The sequence below is a fragment of the Antechinus flavipes genome, chromosome 2, assembly GCF_016432865.1.
Source record: "Antechinus flavipes isolate AdamAnt ecotype Samford, QLD, Australia chromosome 2, AdamAnt_v2, whole genome shotgun sequence".
Lineage (NCBI taxonomy): Eukaryota > Metazoa > Chordata > Mammalia > Dasyuromorphia > Dasyuridae > Antechinus > Antechinus flavipes.
The window spans coordinates 520,064,125-520,079,623 of record NC_067399.1 but is presented as its reverse complement, the minus strand read 5'-3'; the positions used below and the strand labels follow the sequence as shown (position 1 = coordinate 520,079,623).

The 15,499-nt window shown below is 33.5% G+C and overlaps 1 protein-coding gene across 1 annotated transcript in view; it reads left to right on the top strand.

The window, feature by feature from the left end:
• Positions 1 to 15,499, top strand: part of FBN1 (fibrillin 1) — a 274,426-nt gene that overhangs the window by 169,406 nt on the left and 89,521 nt on the right. The window contains exons 16-20 of the mRNA XM_051980617.1: positions 825 to 977; positions 7,273 to 7,326; positions 8,476 to 8,601; positions 13,420 to 13,545; positions 15,308 to 15,427. Coding sequence (XP_051836577.1) covers positions 825 to 977; positions 7,273 to 7,326; positions 8,476 to 8,601; positions 13,420 to 13,545; positions 15,308 to 15,427 — 579 coding nt within the window. The remainder of the gene's footprint in view (positions 1 to 824; positions 978 to 7,272; positions 7,327 to 8,475; positions 8,602 to 13,419; positions 13,546 to 15,307; positions 15,428 to 15,499) is intronic.

Below are 15,499 nucleotides of genomic sequence, written 5' to 3'. Positions count from 1 at the left end.
TTTAGTGGGACAAAATTTTTTAATGATATCTATTTTAAATGGGTCAAGTTACTTGCATTATCTTCTCCAAAAAGAAGCTAATTGAACAGAAAATTTTCAATTTTCCTTATTCAAAGGAGCTTAAAGAAGAAAATATTGAAAAATGAAGTAGCTTATTTTAAAAATCTCCTAATCTCATTATTTGACTTTTCTTAAAGAAAAACTTTGTAAAAACAAAACAATAACAAAAACTTTGTGTACTATTTTGAGTTTTGTTGTTGTTGTTGTTGTTTTTTAACTGGATGTTCCTTAGAATGTCTTTGAATTGGAAAAGGATCAGACTTAGTAAGAATCCACTTTTTCCCCCCCATTCTGCTGGCCACCTTCCTGTTCCTGCAATAGGATGATGCTTGGGAAGGTCAAAGGGAGAAGATATTATATGTAAAACAAACGTCCTCCTCTTTGAAAGAAAAACTCCTAACCCAAACATTCCCCAACTCCCAGGTTTATTTGGAGAATCAATTAGCTTTCTAAAGTGCTTCATTATCATTCCATGAGCTTGGCTATTATCGAAATAATTTCTCACCTATGGTAACCCAGGAAAGTTGACAGCATCTGCTTAAGTTTCCATTATTTGGAGGTGAGTTTTTTTTAATGGACCTCAAAGCCCTTATGACAACAATGTTATATATCGATGTAAATCAGAACATTGAGTAAATAGGCAGAGTTCAGGACCAGCTGTGAAGCTTTTGAATGTGCTTCAACAAGGTTTGAAGATACCAAGAGTTTTTCCACAGCTTGAAGATTCAGTAAGGTAATGTGATCTTTTTTTTTTCCTGTTGTAGATACTCACATGCGGAGTACATGTTATGGTGGATACAAGAGAGGACAGTGTGTCAAACCTCTGTTTGGAGCAGTTACTAAGTCTGAATGCTGCTGTGCCAGCACCGAATATGCCTTTGGGGAGCCTTGCCAGCCTTGCCCGGCACAGAATTCAGGTATGGAATATTAAGCAGTTGTTGTAATAGTAAAAGAGGAAGACATGGCGGTATTCTTTACTAGCTTTCATGCATTTCCAGGGACTTGGCACAAGTTCTGGTCAAATCTCACCTAGCCAAGTCTGTCCTTTATATCCCCTTGAAATTTATTTGAATTTTTACACTTTTCTACAGAATACCCCTCACACTCCAAATCAACTCTACTCATGTTCTTTACAGGGTTTTGTATTTTTAAGCAGCCTGATATTGTAATTCATATTCAGCATTTCTAGTTTGCAAAAGCAGCCTATCTGACCCTGTGATGAAACCAGGATTTTGTGTAATATGAAAAGGAGATAATTATTTTAAACTATGTGAAATGTTTTTAAATTTTTAAAATGCCTACTTCATCACATTTTATGTGATCAAAAATTTTGTCCTGTGCTGTTTATTTAAACTGGGTTAATAATCCTTTTCATATAGTAGCTTATATGGTATAGAATATTCCAAGTATTTAAGAGCTATCATAATATAGAATTAACACTGACCTAGAAATAATGAACTGTTCTAGGTCTTGCCCAAGCACTGACTAATGGTCATTTATTATTTTTTTTATTTCTCTAGGAATTTTACCCTTCCTTCTGAAAAGTTGAAACTTGTGTACAAAATTAAATTCTTATCTAAAACAGCAATTACAGTTTTCTAATCTATAGACAGGTTGTACTAAGTGATATGAACAGGCCTTTTTAGTTCAAACTTGATATATTTTTATTCTTGAGACTAAGGGAAATAACATATTTTTAGTATTGGAAAGGTAGTTTAATCATAAATATCTCTTGTATTCAGAAAGTGTGTGTGTGTGTGTGTGTGTGTGTGTGTGTGTGTGTGTGTGTGTGTATGTTGGACCCATGTAATTTTCTGACTTAGAAAAAATTAGTTGTGACTGGAGATTTTCAAAACCTTGTCATATTGAAAAAACCTTCCTTGATCTTATAAAATTATTCACCTATTAGATGTTTGGAAGTTAATATATGGTGTCTAGTGGATAGAATATTTTAAAGGTAAGAATAAACATCCAAAGAAAGAAAGATTTTCTATACTTGATGACCTTATGTAACATCTTACTTTTGTTTCATGCCTTGAGTGATGATACAAGTTACTCTCAGATTGATGTCATCTTATCCTTTTAATGACCCTATGAGATAGGTAGAATGAGTATTATATTAAAAGTTTACAGAGAAGGAAATAAAAGCACAGAAAAGTTGAGTGTTAGTCATACTACAAATTAGTGACAGGAGAACTACCACCTATTCTTCCTAGCTCTCAGCATTGTACTTTTTTTTTATTATATTGTGTTGCTTCTCAGAAAAGCTGTTAGCATAGAAATTTAAGAGAAGTAATATCAGATTGTTATTTGAGCAGAATATTTCATGACTCACTGCATTATAGAGTTAAAATGTTTTCTAAATTTAGGGCCCACTGCCACTGACTTCTGTTTTATATTTGAATGAATTTAAACAGAAGAGTTTCACATGTGGAAACTGTTTCATCTAGGCTGGTCTGCCCACCTATTTGGTTGCTGAAAATGCCAATTCATGAAGGATAAAATGTAGGACATCCTTCATTTCAGGGAAGAAAAGAATTTCTCAAAAGGAGATGTATTGCTGTGGAAACTGAATATATCCAAAAGGAAAGAGTTTTTCCTCTATCATTTAATCTAGTTTGAAGCTAACCATCTGAGAGCTAAAAATGTATCTTTCCTCTCCGGAAATGAGACACGTGCAAACTGTAAATGAAGACTTTTCTACTCAGCAGCCTAAACTTATTTAGAAAGTATTCTAAACTCTCTAGTCTGCAAGTAAGCAGCTTTAATTGTTCATTTCATTAGCAAATCTCCTTGTTGCTCCCTGGGTTCTATGACTGTTAAGGGCCACACAAATATAATTCTATGGCCTTTTCCCATTGCTGTCCCATAGCAGTGCTTCAGGAGCATGCATCATTCTGTACACAGAATAGGAGTATGACCTAATTCCAGATAATCTAATACCAGCTCTAGCCATATGGAAAACAACTGTGACACTCGCTTACTTGCTTTTACAACAAGAATAAGCTAAGTTAGGAAGCAGAGAGCAAAAGTGCATTTTTCCCAGAGCTACAAGGTTGACTGTTTCCTGTTTTATTGCCTACGCTATTCCACAAATATTTTAATCTGATGCTGATGTGAGAGGATGGAGGAGAAATATTTCTCTTAACTCCCATTCCCTGTTTTTTATTGATATTGTTGCTGCTACCTTTCTCATTTGGCACCTGAATGTTTTATATTATTTCAAAATTCTAGAACTCCTCTCCTTTTCTTTAATCTTATGGAATGCAGAAGAGTGTGTGTGTGTGTGTGTGTGTGTGTGTGTGTGTGTGTGTGTGTGTTGTTGTGGTTGTTGTTCTGTTATAGTCTATATAAATCATTTATTTCTAACATCAGGAGTGTAACTTACTAGCACACTAGAATATAAAAGTTTGAATCTTGCTCTTAAAAAATACACAAGTCTTTACCTCTATGGAGAAAGCCTCTCTTTCCAATCAGTAAGACAGATGCTTTCCACCTGACTGGATTATTCTGCTTAACACTGTGGACTTCTGCATGACATTTGAATTCTCATTTCACATAGAAAAATGTATCACCATAAATTCTCAAGAATCCACATTGTGGTTTACGTGCAGCAAGAATGCTTTCAGATTTATTGATAGTAACAAGTTTTCACCTAAATTGTTTTTTTCATCAACTATATTTAAAGTACTTTGTTACTGAATTACTGGCTTTGCAGACATTTCATATTTTAAGTTTATTTTTTGTATGTAATAAAAGGGCCTTTGAAACAAAAACACTCAACATATTTGCTTCAGTAAAGTTACTTCTAGTTAAGCTGAACTAGTGCTAAGTCAGTTAGCTGATTGCTATTGAGTCTTTTTAACTTAAACTGGATTTTCATGTGTGACTTTTTAATTTTGTTTGAAATTGTTTTCTAGAACATTAAATATACTTCTAATAAAATAAAAGCAAAATAAAAAAGATAAGCTTCTCATACTCCAACAAAGACAAAATGAAGTAATTAGTGAATTACCTACAATTTTTATATATATATATATATATATTACCTTTGCTCACTTGCCTGCCATTTGTGTGGATATTCATAAGATCATTTGAATCTTTTGGCAAAAAATAGTAATTCCTATCTTCTGTGAAAGGATCTTTGATGCATTTTCAAAATTTCTGGTTAATCTCCATTCCCATATTTTGTTGTTTAAACAATTGGTCATCCAGACTTCCTCCTACCTTTTTTAGTCTTCTTATGCCTTACTCCTCAACACATATCCTTTGATCCAGTGATGCTGATCTTACAAACAGGGTCCCAAAGTACTCCATCTTGCAGCTCCAGGCATTTTCTCAGTCTGTTTCCCTGCCTGGAATGATCTCTTTCCTCTTATCCACGTACTGGCTTCCTTGGTTTCCTCTGAGTCTCAACTAAAATCTGATCTTTTGCAAAAAGTTTTTTCCAACCCTTCTTAATTCTTCTTGTGCTTTACTTCTGTTGATTATTTCCTATTTATCCTGTATATAGCTTCTTCATATTTTTTTTTTTTTTGCATGTTGTTTTCCCCATTAGGTGGTAAGCTTCTTGAGGACAGAAATTTTCTTTTTCAACTTCTTGTGTCTCCAGTGCTTAGCACAGTGTCCATGTACAGTAGACACTTAATATTCATTTATTGATTGACCAACTATCTTGACTTTTCTCAAATTCTTCACTGCAAAATAATGATAAGAATACTTGCACTGCTTCCTGACAGGATTTTTTTGTGGCCAACAAATCAGTTGATATACATTTGTAAATCATTTAAAAATTACATTTAGTGATAATACTTTGCTCACTACAACTTAGTGAAAGTTGATTATTTAAGCTATATGCAAATATCAGCTTTAATTGTTATTTCCCAAAAATGTATGCCAAGTTCATATAGTATGAGGTTGACTTTATGAAAAAATGCCTTTAGATCAGAATAAATCAGAAACTACTAATGGAAAAAAGCTTCCAGAGTATTTTATAGTAAATGGAATCATTGTAGCTAAAAGGAACCTTAGCAGTCAAATAAATGGTCCAACCTCTTAATTTGATAGATGCCGATCGACTTTGGACAAGTCACAATAGGAAATTAGTGGCTGATCCAGCCAGTAGCCTAGTTGTGTTATGTTTGCAGTCAAAGAAAACCATAAGAGCACTGAAGGTTGGAGAGTTATGTTTATTGTTTCTCAATAAATCTCCTTGAATACTGATTTATTTTTAAAAATTTAATAATGGCTTTTTACTTTCAAAATACATGCAAAGATAGTTTTGAACAATTTGCAAAGTTTTCACTCTTGCAAAACCTAGTGTTCCAAAGTTTTCTCCCTCCTTTCAATCCCCTCCCCTAGACAGCAAGTAATCCAATATGGGTTAAACATATGTAATTCTTCTAAACATATTTTCACATTTATCATGTAGCACAAGAAAAATCAGATGAAAAAGGAAAAAAATAAAGAAAAAAGAGCAAGCAAACAATAACAAAAATGGTGAAAATACTATGTTGTGATCCACATTCAGTTCCCATCGTCCTCTTTCTGGGTACAGGTGGCTCTCTTTATCACGAGTCTTTTGGAATTACTGAAAAAAGCCAAGTCCCTCAGAGTTGCTCATCATAATGATGTTGTTGCTGTGTATAATGTTTCTTGGTTTTCCTCATTTCACTTAGCATCAATTCATGTAAGTCTCTCCAGGCTTTTCTGAAATCATCCTGTTGGTCATTTCTTATAGAACAATAATTTGAATGTTGATTTAAAAAAACTGGTTCTATAAATTTAACAGTGAGATAAGTATGTGACTGCACAGGAATATCTGTAGGTGAAAGAAGTATACAGTTAGCTACAAGACAGATCAGGTGGAGTGCATGTAAGTACCTGGATCACTGGATATTTTTGCCAAAATGTATCATGGAAAAGCTATATACATTTTCGGGTATGTGTTAGTCTCCCATATGGAAATGGACAAAGGATTGCTTAAATGCATCAGATACCTGGAAATGTTCCTGCTGCTGCACAGACAATGGTGCTTAGAAGAGCTTATTTCAGTTTTCAGATTTTTGACTTCGCATTATCACAGCAGATCTGTCTTCAGGAACAGTTCTTCAGTTATAAATTACAAACTCCTTTAGAATAACTACATTCAGTATTTCTCAGAGACATAATGCTTCAACCATTTCAGTAGTAATGATTACTTTCCTTGTTTCAAATTCACTGTGACTCTTTATCCCGAAATTTTTCTTGACTTAAAAAAAATCCCCAAAGTGTAAATATAGTTCTGTTTGTACCCAACTGAATGGTCCCCTCATCTAAATATTATTTTGCTTGGAAATGTTGGAATTTCCTAAACATGCTAAAAAGCCAAAAAACTCTCAAGGAAACACAGATTTTCAAAAGATAAAGTTCAAAGAACACATTGAATGTATACTGTCTACAATATTTTCCTGATCTATTAATGCAATAAATCATTTTTTAAAAAGAAAAGAAATAAAGTAGTCAAAGGAGACATTTGAAGATAAAACAATTCTTGCTCAGTATTGGAATTGCATTTCTGAAGCATGTCATAAAAAGTTGATGTTATTCCCTGGGCAGAAGGCAGCATGGTATAATGGATGAGAACTGTTCTTAGAGTCAGAAAAATATGGGATGCAAGTACTAGTTCTGGAGTACATCTAGGTACTACTATGAATAGAGTTTTGGGAGTCAGGAAGATTAATTTTCCTTATTTCAGAACTAGCCTCATACACTTATTTGCATCACACTCGGCAAGCCACTTAACCCCATTTGCCTCCATTTCCTCATTTGTAAATTGAGCTAGAGAAGGAAATAGCACATCATTCCAGAATCTCTATCTGGAGGACCCCAAATGAGATCACAGTCTTGAATAGAACTGAAGATGACTAACAACACTAGATTTGACACTAACTTTCTAATTCTGAACAAATAAAACTTCTTGGTGGTTCTTCTCTCAAGACCAACTGTAGAACAGTTACAGATCTGCTTTGTTAGACTAAATTTTCTCACTAGAAGTTCCCCATACTGATATCACAGGTATAGAACATCTTCCTGTGGGAAATGTCTTATTATCAGCTTCTTCTTCAAATCTCTTCATTTTACTTTGGAGAAAATCATGTATGTGAAGCCAAAGTTAAAATTTTCATGTTATGGAAACAAAAGAATGAATGACTATCCTTTCATTTATTTCAGCGGAATATCAAGCACTTTGCAGCAGTGGGCCGGGAATGACTTCAGGAGGCAGTGGTGAGTAATCAGTTTAAAATTCCCAAGTTTATTTGGTACTAGTACCAGAGATGTTGCTTGGCTTTCAGAGGAGTCATTGCCATCCTTGTGGATTTATTATAATTCCCAATCCTCAAGACTTCTCGAAACATCAGAAAACTTGCCAGTGTATCCTGGGAAATCTCAGGTAGTTCTGCAGGGGACTTGCTTGAGAACTTAGTAAGAGAGCTATCTTAAAGGAATTGGAACCCAGTTTAAGAGAGGTAGGTCATATGTCAATTGCCTGTTATTTCTTTATTGTTGAAACCCAAATCTGTGTCTGTTGTTATAGCTTTACTAGGTGGACATAGGATAACTATATCCTTGGAGGATTTCTTGGTTGGGAAGTTGTCAGTCATATGGTATAGTCACTTGCTGAGGCAGAATCTATTGTGTAATGAATGGCAAGGTATCATTTCACTGCCAGAAGAGAAGACGATCACTTGAAATCATTTGTTGAAGTTGGAGATGTCACAATAGGTTCTAGGTAGATGGAGACAAAGAGGGCTAAAGATAACAAGCAAGAGAAATAAGGGGAAAAGATTCTTGTCTTGACAACACTCAGCTTACCTTCCTGCCAGACAACTGAAGCAATCAAAGGAGTCCTGAAGGTCTACTAATAATTGTGCTTAGTGATTCTCAATGCATATTTATAACCTGAAAGATGCTGAGGAGAGTTTTAAAAAACTAGCAATATGAAGCAAATTCACTTAATAGTAAGTTTAACTAAAATTACCATTTAATATTTTAAAAGTTGTTCCAAGATGAATAAATTGATTCTTATGTACATAGATAGATAGATAGATAGATAGAGTGAGCCTTGTGGATTGAAAGGACTTTTAAAGATCAATGAATGAATAAGGTATTTATTAAAGGCTAACTATCTGCCACGCACAGTGTTAAATATAGAGCAAACAAATACAAAAGTAAGACAGTCTCCATCCCCCAGGATCTTCTGTTAAAACAGAATAGAAAATACATATTAGAGAGAAGTGGTCAAGAGATCATCCTGTGCCCTTATTTTAGAGGTGGTGAAGCTAAAAGCCAGAGAGAGTGATAGAGAAGGGCTAAGTTATTTCATTTAAGTTTCAGTGAAGCATGATACTGATGTCAAGTTTGAATGATTTGCAGATATAAATGAATGTGCCTTGGATCCTGATATTTGCCCAAATGGAATTTGTGAGAATTTACGTGGCACATACAAGTGTATATGCAATTCAGGATATGAAGTGGATGCAAGTGGGAAAAACTGTGTTGGTGAGTAATGTGCCTCTTTTCCTAAAAGATGCTTGAAAATTATTCTATTTAAGCTTTTTAAAATTTATATCCAATCAAAATGTTGTGTGACAAAGAAAACTGACATTGTTTTAGGTATAAAATCACTTAGTTCAAACAGATTCATACAATGGAAGTCTAAATTCAAAGAATTCATAAATTTTTAAGTTACAAGTTCAATCCACAAAAAAGAATGTTGATGAACTGAACTAAATATGAATGTCCTATATGTGATCTTATTGTATGCACCTTACTGTACGTATTATTCAGGTTGATTCAGTAAAACTCAGGCCACTTCCAGGCTAAGTGATAATCTTTTTGGTTTGAAAATGTCCTGTAATAGCAACACCAGCCACTAGTGGTCAGTCATTAATTTAGATGAAGAGTTGCACATTGGTAATTTATTGAGCCTTGTTCATTCTTTGGTGCTGGATAGCTCTTTCTGGGTTTTCTGGGATTTGATTTTTAGTCCTTGATTGTTTAGGTTATTGCCAAGGGAAAAGTGGCGGGGGGGGAGGTGGAGTAAGCAGTGGAACTATTATCCAGATCTTGATGTTTGAAAAGATGTCTGTAATTTCAGAGACAAAAATTAGAATGATAATCTTTAAAGGTAAAAATGTTATAGAAATTAAAGAAGCTGATAAAAAACTTAGTTATATTGCTGTGCCTTAACAATTCTTAGTGGGAACTTTTAGACAAGGTGATACACAGTCATATTGTCACTTTTATGGTAAGTTACTTTTAGTATTTTTATTTGTAATTTAAATATTTTGGGTGCATACATTCATATTTTATCAAAAACATTAATAAAATCCAAAATATTTTCAGTACTCAAAACATAATTTCATTTTTATAATAGACATTATTAAAATAAGATTTATTACAGGAAATCTGATTTATGTAAAACTTCCTAAGACATATCTATAAAGTAAAGAATATCTGTAATGTGAAAGATCCAATACCGCAAATAAAAATATTCAAAGTCCGGCAATAGATTCATAGTCATTATAAAAACCATTAGATTCTATGTTCATCCTTCCTATGAATATTCTTTTAGTCAAGTCAGAGCTAGACAATAGAGAAAAAGGGTAAAATCTTTCTTTGGCCAAGAGTTGAGGCAATAAAAGTAAGGATTTTGGGGTGCTAATGTACATGTGCATATGACCTCCTTTCTCCCCTCTGACAAAAAGAAGATAGAAAGTAATCCTTGGGAGCCTTTATGTTTACTTCTGTTACTTAGTAAATCTCAAAGAATGATGATTACTAGAGAAAACTAAAGACTTTGAAATAGTAACAGCAAGGCTAGGAAGAACAGCAAATATTGCCAAGGATCATAGGAAAGAGTAGTAGCAGTTGATTATAGTTTGGGTAAGCTATCTAGAGCATGTTAGAGTTGCTTTTTTAAAATGAAGACTGGTCATCGATGTGAAAATAATAATCATGATGAAAGGGTAGGTTACATTACACGTTTGTGTAAAAGGAAATTCTATCTGTTGCCTTTCCCAAAACCTCAATATTCAGAAAAATATACTGTGATTTTAAATCACATTTGATACTGTTGCATATTCACATATGCTTATCACATTATTTATTTATGCAGTAACCATTTGTTATGCACCTACTCTGTGGAAAACACTATAATTAGGTCCTGAGAGAAGATTAATATGTAACCTTTAGTGAAGCTCACATTTTAGGAGGATGATCAATTATTAAATGAGCATTTATTAAACTGCCATTATCTACTAGACACCATGCTAGTCCCTGAGGGTAAAAGACAAAAAATAAAATCTTACATAGAAATAAATATAATGCAAAATTATCAATAAAATCTATATTGTTAGTCTATTATTTGTTTCCTTTTAAATTCTGCTACTCTTTAATTGTGAGAATTATGCCTATTGTGCATTAGCTTCTCCATATTTTTTTGGTGCCATTGATTATATGAAAATATTAGAAGTTGATTTCTAGGCAACAGACATACATATGTATCATGTATATATAGCCACTTATAATTATATTTATATATTATTTATATTTATGTATATATTATATATTATAATTATAATTATAGCCATTTATAATATTATACCTGTCACTGATATGATTGCAGTTGCTCTAAATTACCCCTTTCCTGGGTGATGCTTTGCTATATTTTGAACAGACTTTTGTGTTCATTTGTTTTGCTTTACATGGGTGTAAATTACACATAATTAAAATTTAATTTTAAGATAAAAAGTTAAATAATTAGAAACTTCATTGACAATATTTACTTGCCCTAAAATTATAGACCATGTTCTTCTTAATTATTGTTACTGTACTGTTTTACAATTTTGATGCTCAGTATGGGTCCTTATGTTAAATTTTTAAACAATCTTCAGTTGAATAACATTCTTTTTCAAGATTTTACACATTTCCTCTGATTGATTTCCCAGAAACTTTTCCCACTATTCACAACTATTTTTTAAACTTCTGTGGGCCCTTCCTAATATTTTATATTCCATATTTTTGCTCTCTCAGGCCTTCCTTTCTTTTCTGCAGTTTGCTTAGGTGCTATTTCACATTTTCAAATCACCCATTTCTGTGAGTCAAGCTTTTATGCATCTCCTGATTCCACCTACAACAACAACAACAAAAAAAAGATTTTAGTCATCTAGATGATATCTACCAATACCTGATTTAAGACTTTGGCTATTGAAATAGGAAATCATATGAAGATGAAAACTTTAGTTTGAGGCACCAGACATTTTAAACTAATTCCTATGATTTTTTTTCCTTTGATAATTGCCTGTGCCACTTTCCTTAATGATTTTTCCCCTTCTCATGTTTATTTTAAAGACTGTTTAGTTCAACTTGTTAATTCTTTGTTTTAAGAAATGTATTCAGTGGAAATTATGACTCAGATTCACGATAGTTATACAACACTATTTAGACATGAGGGCTGGTGTTGCTTTACTTCCAAAGATGAAAATTCAAATAAAGGGAAGAAGATAGGTTGTTTAGATGAAAATCACAACTTTCACCCTCCTTTTTCCATATTTATGGAATTCATTTACATACACATACAAACTGATCACAAGAGATCACAAAGTCTCTATCCTTTCTCACCCTTTCAAAATTATTGTGGAAATTCAGCCCATTTTTTGCTTGAGTTTTTAACCAGATTAATTACTTAGTAACTGAAAGGAAAAGAAGTTGAAATGAAAACTGGTGAGCTATAGAATTAGTCATATTCCTACACTTCTATGTATTTTTCTTTTTACCTCTTGTTGCTAATCACTTCTGGCCTTTTATTTCCTCTCTTTTACACACTGTGTTTACTTTCAAGCATAAAACTTCTATACCCTCCCCTCACTCTGAACTTTAGAACAACTTTTTAGGGTGCAGCCTTTATCCTGGGGCAGCCATAATTTGAATACATGTGGTATTTTCAAAGCAGACTCAACTGGAAACATGTTTTAGTATTTCATCTTTCTAGAAGGGCCTCTCTTGGTTGGCAGGCACCAAAAAATCATTATTTATTTGGGCAGTGCACAAAGACACAGGGATGTTTCAGCTTCATCCAAAAATCACCCCTTGGAAAGCTGAAAGGGGAGTCTGGGAGCCAGTGGGAATTCTTACTTCAATGAGAGTTTTACTTTAGTAAACACTACAAAAATTGGACCCATTATTATCAGGTCAGGGCTTGATTGTGGTAAGAGGGGAAAGAAGTTGTGAACCAAAGGTCTACTCCAGTCACTTCCCACACATGGCTCTCAGTGACTAACTATTTTTTATCTTAACAGCAAATTCCACTATTCAAGTTGCCAAATGCTTCTTGACGTCAGTGAGAGTTAAGAACTGCAGTTTTGACCCATTCAGATTGTATTTTACATGTCTCAAATCATTTTGTTAGGATTTTTCATGCATGATTTTCTCATACCCCAAAACTTTATTACCTGACTTTCTGATATTTTAAAAGTTTTATAAGTTCAGTTCCATGGGGTTCTATGAGCTAAAACTTTAGTAAAGAAGATCATAGAGCTTATTCCAGTATGTTTATAGCACCTACTATTCACATAGTCCACAGAGCTAAATATAATTTTATTTTATAGGAGAATTGACTTTTTAAAATGTCACCTAATCAACTGACTAGAATTGCTAAGTTAATAAATCATTTATTTCAAGTAGATAGGGCATTTTGATTACATTAAACAACATTTAATATAGTAGGGATTCAAGTAGATTTAATGATACCTAGGATGAAAAATTCATAGTTGCCATTATGCAGATTTAGACAATTGAAGACAAACAAAGCAATGATTTTGACCTAAAATGATTTGAATCATCTCTCTGAACTATCCTAGATAAATACTGGTTCTCTGAATCCTTTGTGATTATATAGTCCTTAACTAGGAGTGTCCACATTATCCTGAGTCTATAACATAATATCAAGGACCCAACTTTCCTATTTGAGGAAGGAGGGGTGGGGAAAGGGGAGAATGAAAAATGAAGTCAGTAGAAAGCCACGTAGCAAAACTCAGTAACTATAAAGTGAAAGTTGGTTATTTCCATAAAGGCCAGGTATTTCCATTGACAAAGGAAGCAGGGGATTGATCACTGTATATTTGATGGTTTAGTACGCTATAGCAAGCTAATTTTAAGTAAGCTAGCCATGTGTACCCATATTTGCAAAATTAAATAATAAAAGGGAAAATTGTATTTTTTTATTTGCTTGGTTTAAACATGCAATTAAGAACTTAAAATGTTTAAGAAATTGTATGAAATTGGACTTTCTTATTTTGATCTTCATCTCTATTATAGATATTAATGAATGTGCATTAAACACCTTGCTTTGTGACAACGGGCAATGCAGAAATACTCCTGGAAGTTTCACCTGTACCTGTCCCAAGGGATTTGTATACAAACCTGACCTAAAAACTTGTGAAGGTAAAATATTCTTTCTATATAGCTGACTCTGAGTAAAAAAAAAATGATAACAACAAGCTGGGTAAATGTGTTAAAGTTGCTTTATCTAGATAGTTTCTGCAGATTTTTCCTGGCTATTTGAATCTAGTTAAATGTTTCATAAAGATTCTCTTAGAATTTAAAGTTGAAAGGAAATGTAGAAATCATCTTATTCAACTTATTGATCCTTTCATGAGAAAACTGAGGCCCAGAAAAATTAAGCAATTTATTTAGAGTCATAAAGCTTATGCATGGCAAGCTTGACCCTTGAGCCCAGCTTTATTGAATTCCAGATCTGTAGTAGTAGCAGGAGAATCAGTCAGATGTAGTGGCAAGAAAATTGTATTTGAAGTCAGGAAAACTTGTTTCAAATCCTGGAGTTTATACTTATTAAACTATGTGAATGAACAAATCACCTAACCTGACTGAACCATAGATTCCCCTTAGGCACATAATCATCATGTCCTAGTCTCAGAGGCTACTCATTTAGGCTGCCTCCTGTCTGACGCTCTTGCTTTTCTGAGACCAATCGAGCTTCATGTACATGCCAGTAAAATATTTTGCAGGTTTGTTTCAATTAGGTTCTTAACTAAAATTAAAATACTGAGATATACTAGCACAAAATATATATTAACTTTTAAAAAACAACCTTGGATAGGCTTTTGATGGCATTAATATAATTTATGTCTAAAGGAAAAAGAAATAACAAGAATTTTAGTCTTGTAGTTTACATAATTTATACTTTCAGTAGCATTATGTCATGAATTTTATTTTTTGTACATCATTGGGAAAGAAATATATGAATTTTGTGGAATGTTGTTTTGTGTTTTATGAAGATCAGCACTAGGACCAGATCCACATAGCCTCTCTAGCCAGGACTTGCGTCCCTTCAGTCTACACAATTCAGGACTCCTTCACTCACTTTGAACAGAATTTCTTTTCACAAGTGGAGTCTCCAAATATAGCTTAGTCTGCGCTGAGATTCACACATGAACTTCCCCTTTGAGCCATTCTTGCTTTGTTATCATTTCCCCCATTTACCAGGTCAAATGAATGCCTTTCTCTCTTTCCACACAGCCACTCAAACTAAACACCTTGGATTGGCATAAATCCTTCATTTAATTACAGATTTAAGTGACCCCCAGTTACTTCCTGATGTTCTAAGTCAGTAGGAGGAGGTGTTAATTCATCATCACTGAGCGCAATAAACCCTTTACTCTCAGTTTAGCTTCCTTCTCTTCAAAATGCATTATTACATTGACTTGACATTCTCACATCATTTAGCAGCATAAAATAATTAAAGGTAGATGAGAATCTCTGGTTTCATTACTGTAGGGAGCTCCAGATGAGAAAACTATCTACCAGTACAGGTGGTCCCCTTTTCTTTGGTTTATTTTGTGAGAGCAGCTTATAGTACCCAAAAGTTAAAAGATTTGCCTAGAGTTTCAAAGCCAATAGAGGAAGGACTCGCACCCTGGTGTTCCATGTAATAAGCCAGATCTTACCATGCTACCTCTCAATGAAAGAAAATGAAAGATTTGTTTTGGCTGCAAGGATTGAAGCGAAATTTAGGAACCTTTGTTAAATATGCACCAACTCATATGTACAAACTCATTGCTTTGGACATTTTAGCTAACCTAGAAAAAAGAATCTTTTGAGTCTCCTTTCTTGAGAACATAAGATAACAAATGAAGCCATTTATATAATTAGCTGAAGCCACAATATAAATGTATTTTTGTTTCAGATATTGATGAATGTGAATCAAGTCCTTGTGTTAATGGAGTATGCAAGAACACCCTGGGTTCTTTTGTTTGTGAATGTTCTTCAGAAAGTACTTTGGATGCAACAAAAACTATCTGCATAGGTATGTTTCTGTTTAAATTTTATATTTATTCTAATGTATTAAATATATTTAATGCCACTTAACATAAAAGGA